The sequence below is a fragment of the Mustela lutreola genome, chromosome 5, assembly GCF_030435805.1.
Source record: "Mustela lutreola isolate mMusLut2 chromosome 5, mMusLut2.pri, whole genome shotgun sequence".
NCBI lineage: Eukaryota > Metazoa > Chordata > Mammalia > Carnivora > Mustelidae > Mustela > Mustela lutreola.
Window position 1 is genome coordinate 112,980,814 of NC_081294.1, and position 18,348 is coordinate 112,999,161.

The 18,348-nt window shown below is 35.2% G+C and overlaps 1 protein-coding gene across 1 annotated transcript in view; it reads left to right on the plus strand.

Moving 5' to 3' along the window:
- RASA1 (RAS p21 protein activator 1) overlaps window positions 1-17,447 on the plus strand; it is a 123,436-nt gene extending 105,989 nt beyond the window's left edge. Inside the window, exons 16-25 of the mRNA XM_059175421.1 lie at window positions 639-811; window positions 1,132-1,291; window positions 2,455-2,597; window positions 3,981-4,096; window positions 5,257-5,343; window positions 7,447-7,514; window positions 9,367-9,455; window positions 11,266-11,343; window positions 14,996-15,130; window positions 16,371-17,447. Coding sequence (XP_059031404.1) covers window positions 639-811; window positions 1,132-1,291; window positions 2,455-2,597; window positions 3,981-4,096; window positions 5,257-5,343; window positions 7,447-7,514; window positions 9,367-9,455; window positions 11,266-11,343; window positions 14,996-15,130; window positions 16,371-16,454 — 1,133 coding nt within the window. The 3' untranslated portion in view covers window positions 16,455-17,447. The remainder of the gene's footprint in view (window positions 1-638; window positions 812-1,131; window positions 1,292-2,454; window positions 2,598-3,980; window positions 4,097-5,256; window positions 5,344-7,446; window positions 7,515-9,366; window positions 9,456-11,265; window positions 11,344-14,995; window positions 15,131-16,370) is intronic.
- Window positions 17,448-18,348: the final 901 nt, after the last annotated feature.

Genomic DNA, 18,348 nt, shown 5'->3' on the forward strand with positions numbered 1-18,348 from the left:
CCCATTACTTTGAAGATAAAATCCAAACCTGTAGTAAACACAGAAGAAAGGCCCTGTTCTGATCCCTTCCTCCTGCACCCTGCGGCTCTCCTAGTGTGTCTTTGGTATATCCTCTCTAGATAGAGCAGCTTGCTTAGAGCTTTTAAGCAGTCCATGGATTTTAAAACTGCCCACCATACCTTCTACTGGGATGGTGCTCTTTTTCTTTTTCTCTGCCTTTCTACCTAGCTACACCTCCATATCCTGTTAAATGTCAGCTTAAGGTTTACTTGTTTGGATTGGATTTTTCCACCAGCTGAATTACATATTATGTCTCTATACTTGAGTAGTAGGAACCACTGGTAATGACACTTACCACACTGTACCATGATTGATTTCTTGCCTTACTGTGACCTCCATGCAAGTCAGAGATCATGTCTTAATCTTGTCTGTATCCCGTGTCCCTGCCTACCATAGTCTGGTGCAAAATAGGCATTGAGTAAATGAATGAAGTAAGTATTGAGGATGTGTTCCTACTGAAAACACCTTAAAAGCATTTAACACTACAGAGAAGACAAAATGTCAGGAAAATTTACTGGTATGATGAATTACAGTGTCCTCTTTTCAGACAGTAATCATTTGATGTTTTTCTATCAAAGTATTTATGCGCTGCCAGTTGAGCCGGTTACAGAAAGGGCATGCCACAGATGAATGGTTTTTGCTCAGCTCCCATATACCATTAAAAGGTATTGAACCAGGATCCCTGCGTGTCCGAGCACGATATTCTATGGAAAAAATCATGCCAGAAGAAGAGTACAGTGAATTTAAAGAGGTATTAAGTTATTTCTCAATCTAATTATTTTAGATGGAATTAACATTAAACATTTAAACAAAAAGATACATTAAGTTAAACATAGTAATGTCATAGCTTAGTGCACCAGTGATGGGCATAAAGGTTGAAAAGCCTTGCGGTAGTATGATGTTGGTCTTAAGAGTCTGTAAATATGTAGGCTATAAACTCGTCCTGTTTTTAATAAATGTATTCTATAGAACATATTTCTAAATAGAAGAAAATAAGAGAATTCCTGTTAATCTCATTGAGCATGTTTAATGCTGTGTACTTTCAATAATCTTTCTTGATATCATTTTTAGCTTATACTGCTAAAGGAGCTTCATGTAGTCTATGCTTTATCACATGTGTGTGGACAGGACCGAACACTACTGGCTAGCATCCTACTAAGGATTTTTCTTCATGAAAAGCTTGAATCGTTGTTGTTATGTACACTAAATGACAGAGAAATAAGCATGGAAGGTAAAGTATGGATGTCTTGGTGTGATACTTAAAAAAAAAAATCATTTCGCAAAATAAGTTACCCTATTTTTCCTTCATTAAAAATTAAAGTTGGAATGTCAGTTCTGATCCTTGTGCTGACTAACATTTGGCAGTTTCCGTCATGGTAAATTATTCCATTAGAAGCCATAAGAAAACGACCTCTTTATCCTTATTAATGGCTCATGGTGCTTGATCATTAAGAATAGTTTGGTGTACCGACCATATTCTCTCTCACTTATATTTTACTTACTAATTCACTGCACAAAAGTTGGGTGACAGCCGCATTTTATTTCTAGCTTCTATAGATAGGTAGTCCCCAGGCAATGGAGTTGGACACACAGTGCTTTGTAACAGCTTAAAAGTTTGTCACACTTAACCCCTTTCTGGCTAGCACTTTGGCTTAATAATAGTGCTTGCTTTTAGGTTTCCCAGTAAACTATAAAAGCTAAAACTATTTCCTCCTAATCATAGAAAATGTAAAAGACATCTATTTGTCAGGAAAGATAAAGTGATAGTCAAGATGTTACATTGGGATTGTCTTTTTTGGGCAATATTTGTGTTTTTTAGGTCATTAATAGCCATTTTTTAAGGTAATAATTTATACTGGGATTTTGTGGGTTTTTTCTTTCCATTTTCTGCATTTAAAAAAATTGGAAGTATAATTGGCATACAATATCCTATTAGTTTCAGGTATATATCATAGTGATTTGGTATTTTTATACATTATAGAGTGATCTCCATCATAATTCTAATTATTTATACCACTACATTATATTCTTATTTGGAGAGAACTCAGAATTTCCAAAGTGTGGGCTCATTGGATAACAAAGCTGAATTCTGATCTTATTTTAATCACTCCTTGGCTCTGTGGTCTTAACAAGTCATATAACCATTTGTTTTTTCTTATGAATATGCCAGTGTCAGCACCTCCTGCTGATTTAATGAATAAAGTCCTTTGAAGGGTTAAGTTTATAGAAATATAGGATGTCATTGTAATCAGTACTTCAGTGCTGCATGCAAATAAGCATACTTAAATGGCTGTGATGGTTGAGGGGAAAAATGAATTCACTTTATTTCTAACCTGGTTTCACATTAGTGCAATCTTTTGTATGAATAATCTTTTAATATAAATATTTATGTAGATGAAGCCACTACTCTATTTCGAGCCACAACACTTGCAAGCACCTTGATGGAGCAGTATATGAAAGCCACTGCTACACAGTTTGTTCATCATGCTTTGAAAGACTCTATTTTAAAGATAATGGAAAGCAAGCAGTCTTGCGAGGTACGAACTTCATGTTTTAAGTATTTCAGCAAAGAACATATTTTAATAGGTGATGCTTTATAGCTAATGACATTATAAGGAAAATACATTAGCTTTCTAAAATTACTCATCAGGGCATTTACATGTTCTGTAATACGTTTAAAAAAATGTTGGCGTAGACTTTAAAAAAAAAAATTAAAAATGTACTTTGAAATTAAAAAACTCAGATTGCACCAGAAATTACTTTCTCATTTACCTGCTATACTAATAATACAGTGTATGCTGCTTTCAGAAAGCATATGTAACATAAATTGAAGTTTTTGCTAGAGACTTAAGTCGTATAATCCAGGTAAGGTCTATGAAGCACTTCCTAATAACAGCCAGGGGGTATCCTTGCAGGTTTTGGTAAAGAAGTACAACAAATGCATTCAAAAGCAAATAGAAAAACCCTTTAGATTATTAAGGTTTCAGTGTAAATTCATAGTAAACCATTAAGAGAAAGAGTGGAATCTCACATGGCTCTTTTCTCATTTTGAAGGTAGAACAACTACAGAAGGAAGATATTAAACACATTTTTTCAATCTGATACAAAATAAAACAAAGAATTGCTTTTGATAATGTACACTGGGAGCTGTCAAATGTTAATTTTGCACTACAGATGTCCGTTTTTACTAATTAACCTAAAGGAAAGAAATTGAGGATTTAGTGTTGAAAACCGGGGTAATGCAGGTAATATCAGAAATTGAGCAAGTGTGCAGTGAGCTGTAATCACTAGATCAGGTTAGGGTATTAGGACTTAGATGAATCTACTCCACTGATTCTAGATCAGATTTCTTAAAATTCCAAGAGTTACTGGCAAAATTTTGAGAAAGGTTCATTATTCTGTCTATGGCATTCAGAAAAGCCTTTCTATTTTAATCAGTATTTTTTTTTCTCAAATAAATACAACTAGAGATTGATTTTACAATAGATGGTGATCATTATTCTCATTTAAATACTCCTAGTATATTTGTGTATATGTGATCACCAAAGCTGGGTTTTAGTCTTCTCGTTTAGAGAATACTATTTTAAAAATAAAGTCTAATCCATTTTTGTGACTGTAAAAATCTATGGTAAAGCGTAGTAAATGAATAAAAGAGAACTTTAACACCCCTATTAATCTCAGAGCAAATAAAATGTGCTGAATAATCACTGCTTATTGTACAGTTGAATAATTGGAAATTAATGGTAAATGAGTTCTGTATAGCAAACTACTTAAAAATTCCCATTTCTATCTACCCCCCAAGACTAAAACAGATTGAAACATGGAAAAACAGAACCTTGAAAACAGTGGTTTGATTACCTTGATTCATTTGCATTTATCATTGTCAAGATGCATTTATATTAATTTATTCCTTCTCTTAGTTAAGTCCATCAAAGTTAGAAAAAAATGAAGATGTGAACACTAATTTAGCACACCTATTGAACATACTTTCAGAGCTTGTGGAGAAAATATTCATGGCTTCAGAAATACTTCCACCGTAAGTGATGAAATTTTAATTTGACAAGAAACTGTGTATCTGCATTTTGAAAAATTTGTATTTCTAAAATGGGTAAGCTTTTCCACTCTCCTAACGAATGTTTTTATACTCTGCAAAAGAGTTTTTCAATCTTCCAAGGTGAATTTTGTTTAAGGCAAGAGTAAATTGAGGAAACTGCAGTAGTATAATATTTACATTATAATAAAAATAAAAGTATGTTTTTACACAGACTAACATGTCTGGTTTATACGGTAACTTGGGTAATGAATAGAGACTTTTGAGATCATAAATATCTTGGTCTTTTTTTTATGTGTTTTTGTTTTAATTTGAGTATAGTTAACATAGACTGTTACATTAGTTTCCGGTGTACGATGTAGTGATGTAGTGATTCAGCATCATCCCCATCGCCTATTTCCCCAATCCTTCCGCTCACTTTCCTTTTGGTAACCATCAGTTTGTTCTCTGTAGTTAAGAGGCTGAAAAATATTCCATTGTGTGTATATATTTACCACATTTTCTGTATTCCTTCATCTACTGTTGGACAGTTGGGCTGCTTCTATCCTTTGGTTATTGTAAATATGCTGCTATAAACATAGGGGTGTGTATATCCCTTTGAATTTGTGTTTTTGTATTTCGAGGGGTAAATAATTACTGGATTATTTACCCCTCAAATTGGATCATAGGACAGTTCGATTTTTAACTTCTTGAGGAAACTCCATATGCTTTTCCACAGTGGCTGCACCTTAAAGTACAACAGCCAGTCAGTACCTGCTTAACAGTTTTTAGTATAAGTGAACTCACTCAGGTAGAAGTTATCATAAGTTAAAATCCATCTCCAGGAATCTGAACTTAGTATTTCCTTTGTATTGTCATTCCAGTACATTTTCTTTCTTTTCATTAATACAGAAGCATTGTAAAAATGGTAAGATTTCTTCCAAAGTAAATGTAAAGAATTGACTAAATGAATTGATGATGAATACTATTTGTTTTCCTTATCCCTTTACCACATATGTCCTGCACTACTTGTAGCAGAGTACTGTTTTGAGGGTAAGGGCCAGTCACATTAAGAAATGTATTTGGCAAATTAAGCTTTTGGATGCAATGAGAGAAGCACTTTTTCCCTTGCTTTATATATTGAGATGACTGTGTTGTTTTGGCAGGACACTGAGATATATTTATGGCTGTTTACAGAAGTCTGTCCAGCACAAATGGCCTACAAATACCACCATGAGAACAAGAGTTGTTAGGTAAGGTTCATCAATCCATCTGTTAAGTCATTGTGGATGGCGTGCACTGATAGTTAAGCGGGTAACTGAAAATTTGAAGAATAACAGTATATAATTCAAGACTTTTTTCTTTTATGTCAGAACCCTGTTGAATATTTTCTGAGTTCAGATGGCTACTGAACTTTAACTGTACTGGATTTTTTTTTAAAGTTATTGAGAGGTATTTAGCTACCTTGTGCATTTTCTAAAAACCTGATCACTCATGTATAATCAGTTAACTATGGGAGTTTTTATGTCATTGAAAAAATGGGGTTAAAAAAGTTATATAAGCAGTAACATCTGTAAGTAACTTTATATAGTACATCATATACACAGTGCATTACCTACATGCATACTTGCATATACATACAGATAAAGAAGAGGGAAGGTGGGGACGGCAGGGAGGATTGTGGCGCTAAGGAGGAAGAGGAATAATGGACTGATGGGTTAGTAGCAGTCTGGGACTCCGGGCTAATCTTCAGCCAGAGCCTCCAGTTCTGAAGCTGTGTTTCGGTATGCTTGTTGTGCAGTAGTTAGGAGAAATTGCTTTGGCAAGTCACAGAATGCTGTAACCTGTATACAGGAGGACTTCGTTATCACTACTCTAACTTATTTTTCCAATGAGGGAGCAGAGCTGTAGAGGTTGAAATTGTTCACTTAAGGTTATATAGAAAGGTTGTGTTAAGGTAGAACTAAAGGCCAGCCTTCTAAGATCCAGTCAGATCGCTAACACTACTGTAGGCTTCATTAAGTACACCCCCCACTGAAGACAACTGGAAGTTAAATGCAAAAGCATCAGAGAATATAGCATTCTGCTAATAATATTTTATGTAGAATGCACACTACCAGTCATGTTATATCCCATTAAAACAACCATTGAAGACACTAATATCATACAGTAAGTTGTGAAAAATGTGTGTCAGTTGTGCCCACAACCTGAGTTTGGTAAAGAGGCTTCTACTCTTTTTGTAGATAAAATTTCTCTTGGTTAGTAATGATGAGACATAAGTATTAAAGAATTGTAGATTCTGTATTTCTTCGCCTTAGTTGTGATTGAGAGGAATTAGAATTAGCAGTGTAAGTTTCAGCATAGTTTTGTGTGTGATGTCAATTAAAGCCTCATACACTCTGTTTCAAATGAGTTTAACTGTTAAGCAAATACAGCAGGAATTTCTGCTGTGTTAATTGTCTGACACTACATGGTTTTTAGGGGGCATTTATGCCCAAAGTGATGATTTCTGTCCCTACTAGTGAGCTTTTAAACATATGTGTAGGCACCTAGTATCCTTTTTACATTTAAAATCACTTCTACAAATTAACAGAAAGAAGATTTGCACACTGAAATTCTTTCATGATTAAATGCCGGTAGGTTATAGTTCAGATTCAAACACGTAGCAAAATGTTTTCAAGCAAAACTTATGCAAGATTCTTCAGAAATTCATTTAAGAGATATTTAAAGAGCTGATAATTGTGCATTATAATTGCAGTAAATGCTATCTGTGAAGTTACAATCATTTTCTAAGAGTCCAAAAAGTAGTAAACTGTCATTAGGTTAGAAAGTAAATGCTGAGGGTCTTTTTCTTTATTGCCATAATAGCTTTATAGCATTCAGTTGTGTACATTTTCATTTATCAAGAAGCCACTTTTCTCCAGCAAGATGGATTCTTATTTTTAGGATTCATCAGCAAAATCAGTTTAATCAACTAGATTTATAACAGATATTATTGTGTTACTCAATTTAAATAAGGAAAGAAAGAAATGAGAGAATGCAACTTTAGGACCACACAATCCTGTGTGTCTCTAAAAAGGTTGTTTAATACTCCTGAAGTATTTCAGAAATTCTTAGTGTTATAATGCCACTGCTTCCTCAAAGTAAGTATATTGGAATAAATAAAGAGTTGCCAAGACCATAAATGTTACAGATACAACTTAAATCTTCCCAAGATAAACTGAAAATTGCAGAATTTGGGCTTCTTAACATCAGTTCAAAGTTCATGGTTCTACAAGCATTAATATTTTTGTTTATTATTTTTATGTAACCTATATAGTAGTTTTCTAAAAAAAAAAAATTTCCCTCCCATTCAGTGGTTTTGTTTTTCTTCGACTTATCTGTCCTGCCATCCTGAATCCACGGATGTTTAATATCATCTCAGGTAATCAGCTTTTGATAAAATTTTGGAATTAAAAAATTAGAGTAAAATTTGATATTTGGTAAGGTTATTCATTTTTTCTTTTACATGTGTTTTTTTATTACCCAGTTCTAAGACTTGTTACAAAACAGAGCACCCTTTTCTTCTTTCCTTTTCCCTACTTTTTTACCTTCTCTATTTTGCTTCTTTTCTTTCCATCTAGTATCTGAAGCCTGACATGGCATGATTACAGACAAGTATCACTCTTCCCCAATCCCTACCTGTGTCTCAGACTCTCACTGTGATGACTTCTTCCAATGTACAACCTGTTTGTTTCACTTGGCAAGAGTTTCTGTGTGCTTTTAGCCCATGCTAGACCCTATCACTACGACTGCAAGTTGTATTTTAAGACCAAATTAAAATGGTAACTACAGTTGCAGTAGTGCTCTGTGAATACCTTGACTGTGGCCCTTTAGTGATGGAGAGGTTTGTTACCAGTTGGATAATGTTAATTGGCCAGTTTAAACTCCCAACAAACCAGATTTAGTTTTACTTGATGCCCATATATCTATCCATCATGCAAGGACTTTTAGGTGTCATAGGCATCTTTTAAAGAAAGGAGAACAGTGATATTTGTGACTACAAATGCAATAATGAGCCATTATTTATTTATTTATTTTTAAAGATTTTATTTATTTATTGGACAGACAGAGATCACAAGTGGGCAGAAAGGCAGGCAGAGAGAGAGAGAGGAGGAAGCAGGCTCCCTGCTGAGCAGAGAGCCCGACGCGGGGCTCGATCCCAGGACCCTGAGATCATGACCTGAGCCGAAGGCAGAGGCTTAACCCACTGAGCCACCCAGGAGCCCCAATAATGAGCCATTATTAACAGAAGGAACTGGAACCATTTTTCCTTTAATAATTAGAAGCTTAAAGTTGTATTTAAAAATACTTTGGACTAAATCTTAAGTTTTACTTTATTGTATTTATATTTACCACATCTCTGTCATTTTCTTCTAAAGCTACCAAAATGGTTAGATCTTTGGTTCTATTAAGAATTAAGGGTTCAGAATTCTGGAGAGATTGGTTTATCTCAATGTTGGCCTCTGAACCACTAGGCCGTACTCATTTACAGTTCAGCAGCTTAAGATACACAGAGTACAGTCTAAAATGAGGCAGTCAGATAGAAATACTTACACAGTTTTACTGTTAAATAATTCTTTTTTAATTCTTTTTTAAGGCTTATATGTTAAATAATTATAATAAATATATGTTAAATAATTCTTTTTTAAGGCTTATATGTAATAGCATAATTGCATATGGTTTTCATTTACACCCTACTATGCATATTCTATAGGGAAATGTTTCCTGACCAGTCTTTTATTATAGTTTATTCTATAATATTCTAAGTTTATTAAATTGATTTTCCCTCAATATAAGGGCAGAAATCCCAGACTTTATCTTTGTTATTGAGCTTCAAAGTGATTTTTGTAGTCATTGGAGGTTGGGAGTAGGAAATTGCTCAGATTGCAAATTGCTAACCTGAGGGGATGAAATTAGCTTTGTGAACTGTCACGAAGCAGGTGTGTGGAGTGACAGTCATTTTAGTGATAAAGCTTAAAGCATTGTGAAATATCAACCAGTTGAGAATTGCTGAGTCTTGCAGCAGCACCCTTTTCACAAACTAGAAGTGTTGATAAGTGTATTTAACTTTCCCCCCTTTAATTCAAGTTTTCTTGAATTACACAGGTCATACCATTTCCAAGAATGTCAGTATTTTTGCAGTAAAGAAATATTAAAGTGCTAACTTTATACGGCTTTATCTGAAAATGCCTTTGGAGTCGGTATCATTACCTGTGCCCAATTCTCTCTTACAGATTCCCCATCTCCTATTGCGGCAAGAACACTGATATTAGTGGCTAAATCTGTGCAGAATTTAGCAAATCTTGTGGAATTTGGAGCTAAGGTAAAAACATTTTGATACTTTAAAATGTCATTTACAAAGGAAACCTTGAGATGATAAAACCATAGAATATAAAGTTATCAGTAGTGGCTGTTTCATAGTTATATTTTTGTTGGTATGTCTGTCTTTTAAAAATATTTTTAGATTTTACATTTTAATAATGAAATTTTTAAAACCACTGTTTAGCCAGTACAGAAAACTATACTTTCTTTTTCCAATATACTCAAACTCTCCTACTCTTAAATATAAAAATTAATATTTTTTTATTATTTATTTCACCGTAAATATTTACTGCAAATAACTTGGACAAGTTCTTAAAACACCCATATGTGATCCCACTACCTAATGATAAGGATTGTTAATATTCTAGTAGTGATCATACTGTGTTGCCTGATTTTTTCAATATTGAACAAACTTCTTGCCTGGAAAAGTAACTATTTTACTGTTCTTAACAAGTGTTGTTATGTCATCATGTAGCTGTTAAGTACTCTTCTCCTCAACATTTAGATGGCTGCCAACCTACCACTATTACAAATACTGCTATAACAAGTATCCATATATCCTTTCAAAAATGTCCACTTATTTCCTTAAACTAGTTTTGGAAGTAAACTCCTAAGTCAGACTTTTTGATTCCCAGAGCCTTGCCAAAACTCAATGAATATTACTCTGTTTAATTTTTGCCAAACTGCTAGGCATGTTACTTTGATTTTTCGTGTCTGTTACTTTGGGATAGACTGATGAGGTCTTTATCATCTTTTATTTATTGACTTTAAAAGAGCTTGTGTTAACACTAAACATTTTCTGTTTTACAACATACCACATTTTTATTTTTATTTTCATTTTAAAAATTTTTATTTCTTTTTTTAAAAGTATTTTATTTATTTATTTGACAGATATCACAAGTAGGCAGAGAGAGGAAGGAAGCAGGCTCCCCGCTGATCAGAGAGCTAGGCGCAGGGCTCAGTCCCACGGCCCTGGGATCATGACCTGAGCTGAAGGCAGAGGCTTTAACCCACTGAGCCACCCAGGCGCCCCACAACATACCACATTTTTAAATAGGCCTAATATTTTAGTATGAAGAGCAGTTTACAGTAAGGCTTAGCTTTAGAATTTATCTGAATAGTGAGGCAGGTTGATGTATTCCTATTGCAGTCTTTAGCACACTGTATTTTAATTACTTACATTCTCTGCTAGAGTCTAACCTCTGGTCTGGACCCATGTTTATCTTGGTAGGTGGCAAATAAGTTTCTCAGTAATTATTTTTGAATGAGTAACAGCTGACCCTTGATGCACAGGTTCAAACTGCACGGGTCCACTTACTCATGGTTTTTACAGTACTGTAAATATATTTTCTCTTATGGTTTTAATATTTCCTTTTCTCTAACTTACTCTATTGTAATAATACATGAATATATGTAATATATATATATTATATATGCATATATATGTATATAAATATATGTGTATTATGTACTCTATTGTAATAATACATGAATATATGTAACATACAAAATATGTATCAGTCAACTGTGTATGTTATAAGCCACATTTTTTGGGGAGGGGGCCAAGTTATTCATGGATTTTCAACCACTTGGGGTTGGTGCTCTTTTTTTTTATCTCCATGCAGAATTTCTTACTCTTTCATGAGAATATTCCAGTTCTTCAGTATAGCTGTTTGTTTTCATTAGAAGGAAAATTTATATGACTAATTCTTGTGAACATTTATTGCTGTTGATGGACATAATTAGATTTATAGGAATCCTTGCTACATATGTGGTAGTTATAGATTAGTGTTTGTTTTTATTATTTTTAGGAGCCCTATATGGAAGGTGTCAATCCATTTATCAAAAGTAACAAACATCGCATGATCATGTTTCTGGATGAACTTGGGGTATGTATATAATTTTTCAAATACTTTCTCGAGACCTAAATTTAATACTTAGGTCTCTTAATATTGAGAATTGTTAACTTATTTAATCAACAGCTTAGATTTTTATCCAGAACTTAAAAATAAAAAACAAAAACAGGCATCTGGCTGACAGTTGCTTAAGCCTCCTACTCTTGATCTCAGGCTATTGAGTTCAGGCCCTGCACTGGGCTCCACTTAACACAAAAAGAGGCTTTTTTCTTTTTTTAAATCATTATAAACATTTATTCTTAAACTAAATGGTTTACTACCAAGAACTCACTGTTATGGTTTTGTACTTCTTGTGCTATTTTTTAGTTTCTGTTTTGTGTTTCACTATCCTTTTAGCTGTTCCATCTCCTTATTGTGATACCCTGTTGCTGCTTATACTGAGCTGCTAGTGTATGGAACTTGAAACAAGATAACCCAGATCTGACCAGGTTAAATAATGGACTGGAGAGTGTTCTTGGGGGCTTTACTAAGAATAAAATACATGGATTTAGAATGCTACTTCATTCAGTGGGACTACTGATATCTTATTTGGACCTTTATAAATTGTGATTATAAGATTAATAGAAATGGCAAATAAATAAATAAATAAATAAATTTCCTAAGACCCTGTAAAGTTGAATTTTCTTGTTACAGATTTACAGATAATGGATTAAAAAATAAAATATGTTCGTAATTCAGTTCATATATAAAAACAAAAGGTTATCAGTTTAGTATGTTTGGCATTAGGCAATGCTAGAGTTGGAGACTGAAGTGCCCATGTTTTGCCATAATGTATTCAGATCCAGTTTTAAAAACACCCCGCCAGTGTTCAATGAAACTAACCAGCAGTTCCTGAGGGCCCCTGCTTTGCTACCTGAGGGTAAAACCAGGGTGGAAGAAGTTATTTGTAACATAGGTTCATAATTAGCATAAAATTGAGAAGTAACAGGGCAAATGCTAAATGTCTATGTTTTTTATATATGAACTCAGGGAAGTTTAGGAGATAAAAATACTCATTACCAAAACACACAGTTGGGTCAGCGATTGAAAAGTTCTTACTGTAGTATTGTTTAAAGACTGAAAACTGTCCAGTATCTAAAGCTACCGAGCTTTTTTTTTTTTTTTTTTTTTTCCTTTCTTCAATCTCTTTTATTATTTTTTCATATTTTCCTGTTCCTTTTTTTTATTTTTTTTTTTATTTTTTTTTATTTTTTATAAACATATATTTTTATCCCCAGGGGTACAGGTCTGTGAATCACCAGGTTTACACACTTCACAGCACTCACCAAATCACATACCCTCCCCAATGTCCATAATCCCACCCCCTTCTCCCAAACCCCCTCCCCCCCGGCAACCCTCAGTTTGTTTCGTGAGATTAAGAGTCACTTATGGTTTGTCTCCCTCCCAATCCCATCTTGTTTCATTTATTCTTCTTCTACCCACTTAAGCCTCCATGTTGTATCACCACTTCCTCAAATCAGTCAATGTGATACAACACATCAATAAAAGAAAGAACAAGAACCATATGATACTCTCAATAGATGCTGAAAAAGCATTTGACAAAGTACAACATCCCTTCCTGATCAAAACTCTTCAAAGTGTAGGGATAGAGGGCACATACCTCAATATCATCAAAGCCATCTATGAAAAACCCACCGCAAATATCATTCTCAATGGAGAAAAACTGAAAGCTTTTCCGCTAAGGTCAGGAACACGGCAGGGATGTCCATTATCACCACTGCTATTCAACATCGTACTAGAGGTCCTAGCCTCAGCAATCAGACAACAAAAGGAAATTAAAGGCATCCAAATCGGCAAAGAAGAAGTCAAATTATCACTCTTCGCAGATGATATGATACTATATGTGGAAAACCCAAAAGACTCCACTCCAAAACTGCTAGAACTTATACAGGAATTCAGTAAAGTGTCAGGATATAAAATCAATGCACAGAAATCAGTTGCATTTCTCTACACCAACAGCAAGACAGAAGAAAGAGATATTAAGGAGTCAATCCCATTCACAATTGCATCCAAAACCATAAGATACCTAGGAATAAACCTAACCAAAGAGACACAGAATCTATACTCAGAAAACTATAAAGTTCTCATGAAAGAAATTGAGGAAGACACAAACAAATGGAAAAATGTTCCATGCTCCTGGATTGGAAGAATAAATATTGTGAAAATGTCTATGCTACCTAAAGCAATCTACACATTTAATGCAATTCCTATCAAAGTACCATCCATCTTTTTCAAAGAAATGGAACAAATAAAGCTACCGAGCTTTAACTTACGCTGTATCTCTAGGTTTTTAGATTCTTCAGATTCATGGTTAGGATTCTCATTTATTTTCCATAATCACAGCTGTCTATAGTCCAGCTCTTTTACCACTTTCCTAGTTATGCCTCACAATGTAGTCTTAAACTGCATAGAATTCCCAGTATTCTTCTACGCTTCTTGCCTTCTCCATGTTCTTGTATTCCTTTACTACCTGTATAAATCAGATTCTTCTTTCAAGACTCACTTTCAGAAGGGCTTTTTGAGGAGCACTAAATCTGAGTCAAATACCTTTTCCTCTGCTTCCTAAGTATCTGCCTATCTTTCATATCTGTGTTGGTTTATCTCGGTCTTCTAGAGAGGCTGCAAGCTCTCTGAAGGCAAATACTATATAGTCTTTTAACTCTGTAATCCTTCATTCACTTTATGAATGGATAACTGAATGTTAATTAACAAGAATGAACTATATTTCAGTTCATGCTACAGAACACAATGTAGTTTTTAGGAAGGTACAGCAATTGAGTTATCACCGTTAGGAAGAGCAGTAGATTTTTTCAGAACAGCCATCTGAGCCCATGTTGAATTTTATTCTATGGCTCAAAATAATACTGGTCTTTAGTGCTAATAAAGTACGAAGTTTTTAGGCATAGTCCACAGATAATTATCAGCCTGACAGGTTCTCCTCACACTTCTATAGTGTAACTCTAAACTTATGTATACTGATAAATTTGGGCAAACTATAACAGTTAAATAATGAAACTGTTGTCAATGGAGGAATTGAAAGTCTAGCTTGCATTTAATCCAGATTAGCAGTTGCAGTGTTTATGGTTGTTTTTTGGTGTATGTGCCAGATCAAAAAAACCCCAAAACTCTTAAGAATGTAGGAAGCCCACTTATTTAGATTAACAGTAATACTGTATAATATTCTGCCATGTTTTGTAAAGCAAATTGGACCCTGCGTTTGATGTGAATATTGAGGTCATAGGACCTTTATCAGAAGTACCACTGATGTGGGGCGCCTGGGTGGCTCAGTGGGTTAAGCTGCTGCCTTCGGCTTGGGTCATGATCTCGGGGTCCTGGGATCGAGTCCCACATCGGGCTCTGTGCTCAGCAGGGAGCCTGCTTCCTCCTCTCTCTCTCTGCCTGCCTCTCTGCCTACTTGTGGTCTCTCTCTGTCAAATAAATAAATAAAATCTTAAAAAAAAAAAAAAAAAAAAAGAAGTACCACTGATGTTACATAGCATCTTAGACTTTTAAATTTAAGAGAACATGATGTTAAGAATTCAGTTTACTATAAGCAGTTAGGATCTTTTCAGAAGTGACTATAAAAATTTGTATTGCTAAATGCAGTTTTATCATTCTCTTAAAGAATGTACCTGAACTTCCGGACACTACAGAGCACTCTAGAACTGACCTGTCTCGTGATTTAGCGGCACTGCATGAGATCTGTGTGGCTCATTCAGATGAACTGCGAACGCTCAGCAATGAACGTGGTGCCCAGCAGGTAGGTTTTTGCCAGCCTTCATTATCAGTGATATTGGTTTAGCACTTAAGCAGAATGTCAGCATAAGACTCTGAAAGGTAACAAGCTGAATTATGGTCAGCTTTTTAACATAAAATATATTATTTGCCCCAGGGGTACAGGTCTGTGAATCATCAGGCTTGCACATTTCACACACTCACCATAGGATATACCCTCCACAATGTCTACGCTCTCTCCCGGCCCACCCCTGCACCAACCCTCACTTTGTTTTGTAAGCTTAAGAGTCTCTTATGGTTTGTCTTATCAGTTATATTTTTAAGAATTGGAATCTTCCTCCGCAAAGATCTTGGCAGAGCAGTAATGGACCCAGACTAAAATTCTGTATGTTTGACATGGCACAGTGTGAACTAGACTGAAAAACAGTGGTGTTACACACTTCAGTGATGTGAAAATGTCAAGTGAATTATAAAGTCAGTAGTGATATGGCTTATCTCCCATACACAGTGCACGACCAAGTTCCAGGTTCAGAGATTCTGGAGTGTGGCCTTGAAAACTGTAATTTCTAATAAGCTCTTCCTGAGGACTGTCACTGCACTGGCCAACCATTTGGTAGGAGCCTTGTAGAAGAGATTAAAATTAAAGCATTGTGTTTGTGGATTTGAGGATTCTAAAATCCTCAAGTTTAGATAACCTCCTCTGGCTCACAAAGATTTCAGTCACTTTAGCAGCTTAGGCAGAGAATGTGCCACTGGCCTACTTAGTGTCTGTGATATATATAATGCCTTCCAGCTACACTGGGGCTGAGTTTGTTATGATATGCCTTAAATAAAAGTAAAATTCTTGGAGAAGTTAGCCTAATTAATTTTAGGCCCAGTGTAGTCCTGTTTCTTACATGATACTTGATAGTGTTCACTGGGCTGCAAGCTGATTGCTCCTCCATGATCTTATGGATATTACGATGATTTGTAATGATCAGTCTGTCTTGCTGGCAAGATGTTCTGTCCTGAGTAGATATGAAAATGGCAAATAAATGAAATTCTATTTAGTGTACAAAGATCTTATCTTGACCAAATATACTGAGTCAAGGACTGAATAATTAATAGAAACGTTCACAATTGTATGCTTTGAGTAGAATGGTTAGTATTATTTTATGAGTTCCTTTGAATTGATGTGGCTTTTTCCAAAATCCAGGTTCCCTGAAATTTCTGACTGAACTTTCATTTATTTACTAATTACTTTCATACTATTTTTCCTTGTTTAGCATGTACTGAAAAAGCTTCTGGCTATAACAGAACTGCTTCAACAAAAACAAAACCAGTATACAAAAACTAATGATGTCAGGTAGCAGATTTCGCCCAAGTGTTCTGCTTGGATTCAGCATGCCCAACACGGTAATTCACATCAGTATAATGTCTCCTTTGCTCTTGCCAAAAAAATAGCACACCTTTCCACATTCCAGTGATGCGTGAGCTATGCAAACAAAATCCAAGATTCTGCTGGTGAGTAAATGTGCCAGCAGCTTTGTAAGCTATCTGTGCAGGAAATTTGCACTTTTTCCACATATGGAATCAATCTTTACCAACTTCTGAGCCTTGGTGTACAGATCACCTTTCACATAACAAAATGCTGACTGAACTTGAAAAATATATTTTCAATACATCCGATTGCCAAAGTTTTGCTGTCTTGGAAAAAGAACTATGAAATCAACTGACAAGAAAAAGGATTTTCTTGACAACTGAGCATAACTGGACTGCTCACTGTTCTTACTGTAATTTCTTCCTTATTAGGAATACGACCGTTTGACTGTTCAATGACTATTTGTATTTACAGTTTCCAGAGTCTGCCACTATAATAGGAACAATCTTTGCTGTATACTTTTTTAAAAATACTGTGCTATTTCTCTTGCTGGAACTGTTAAGAGAAAAATATATAGAATGGACCTATTGCTCATCAGCTTTATTTTTTAAACATACCACTTATTTTGTTGGAATTGTCAAAGACTATTTAGAGCTCATGATGCTTTCATTAAATGTTTACAACAGTAAATAGTTTGAATCCAGTAAATATTATTGGTTGTTGTACTGATCAATGCATGTTACTCATTCATCCGTTCTATAGATTACCAATTTATTTTATGTGTCAAAATATCTGGAATGCTTTTGTTGAAAGTACTCATTTCTAAATTGATTTTTTTACAGAGCTATCCATCTTTGAACTTCTGACTACTTGTTCTATCTGCTGCATATATAGTTTGTATAGATTTATTTGCTTCTGTATATGTATTTTTGTGAAGTATTCACAAGGGTTTAAGTTAAAATAAAACCAAGGGATATCTTGAGTAACTGATTACTTCTGTCTAAATACAGGTAAGCATGCAGTTTAATTATTTCCCTCCTCCTTTAGGGGCAGTTCAAATTTAGTACCAGAGCAAGGGCCAGGGAAGAAACAAGCAAGAATTCCTTCCCTCCCATAACTGTGTGGGAAAGAGAAGGCATACAAAGAAGTACGTGGCAGAAAAGCATTTTCAAGAAAAAAAATTTTTTTCTTAAAGGCCTGGATTCTAAGAGCAACACTTTAATACAGGAAAAAATAATCAAGGATTTAAAAGATTGATGCATAGCACAATTTTAAGCTATGAGAAGTTATTACTTCTGTAGAGGCAGGTGAACAGTGATGTTCAAAAGCCAGACAACCCAGTCTGCTCTCCTGTGCAACTTTTCCTTCGTGTCAGCTCAATTACTTTTCCCTCACTTCTGCTTTTTTTTTTTTTTTAAGATTTATTTATTTATTTATTAGAGAGAGATCACAAGTAGGCAGAGAGGCAGGCAGAGAGAGAGAGGAAGCAGGCTCCCTGCTGAGCAGAGAGCCCGATGCGGGACTCGATCCCAGGACCCTGAGATCATGACCTGAGCCGAAGGCAGCGGCTTAACCCACTGAGCCACTCAGGCGCCCCCCTCACTTCTGCTTTACAGCTGGACTACCATGGCAGTAGTATGGGTTACAGGATAAAGCCGAAGGGATATAGACCAGTGACATCTCCAAGAACATTTCACCAAATGTGGAGGAGGTCCAAAATCTAGTGCTGGGCAACTTAGTCCTCCCCACTAATCACCCCTCAGTCTCTAGCCATACTGACCTATCCTCTGCCATTCCCCCAGGCTGAAAAGTCCTCTTCTGCCATTTATATTTTAATGCCATCTTTATCTCTTGAGGTGGAATAGAAGACGTGTCATTTACCT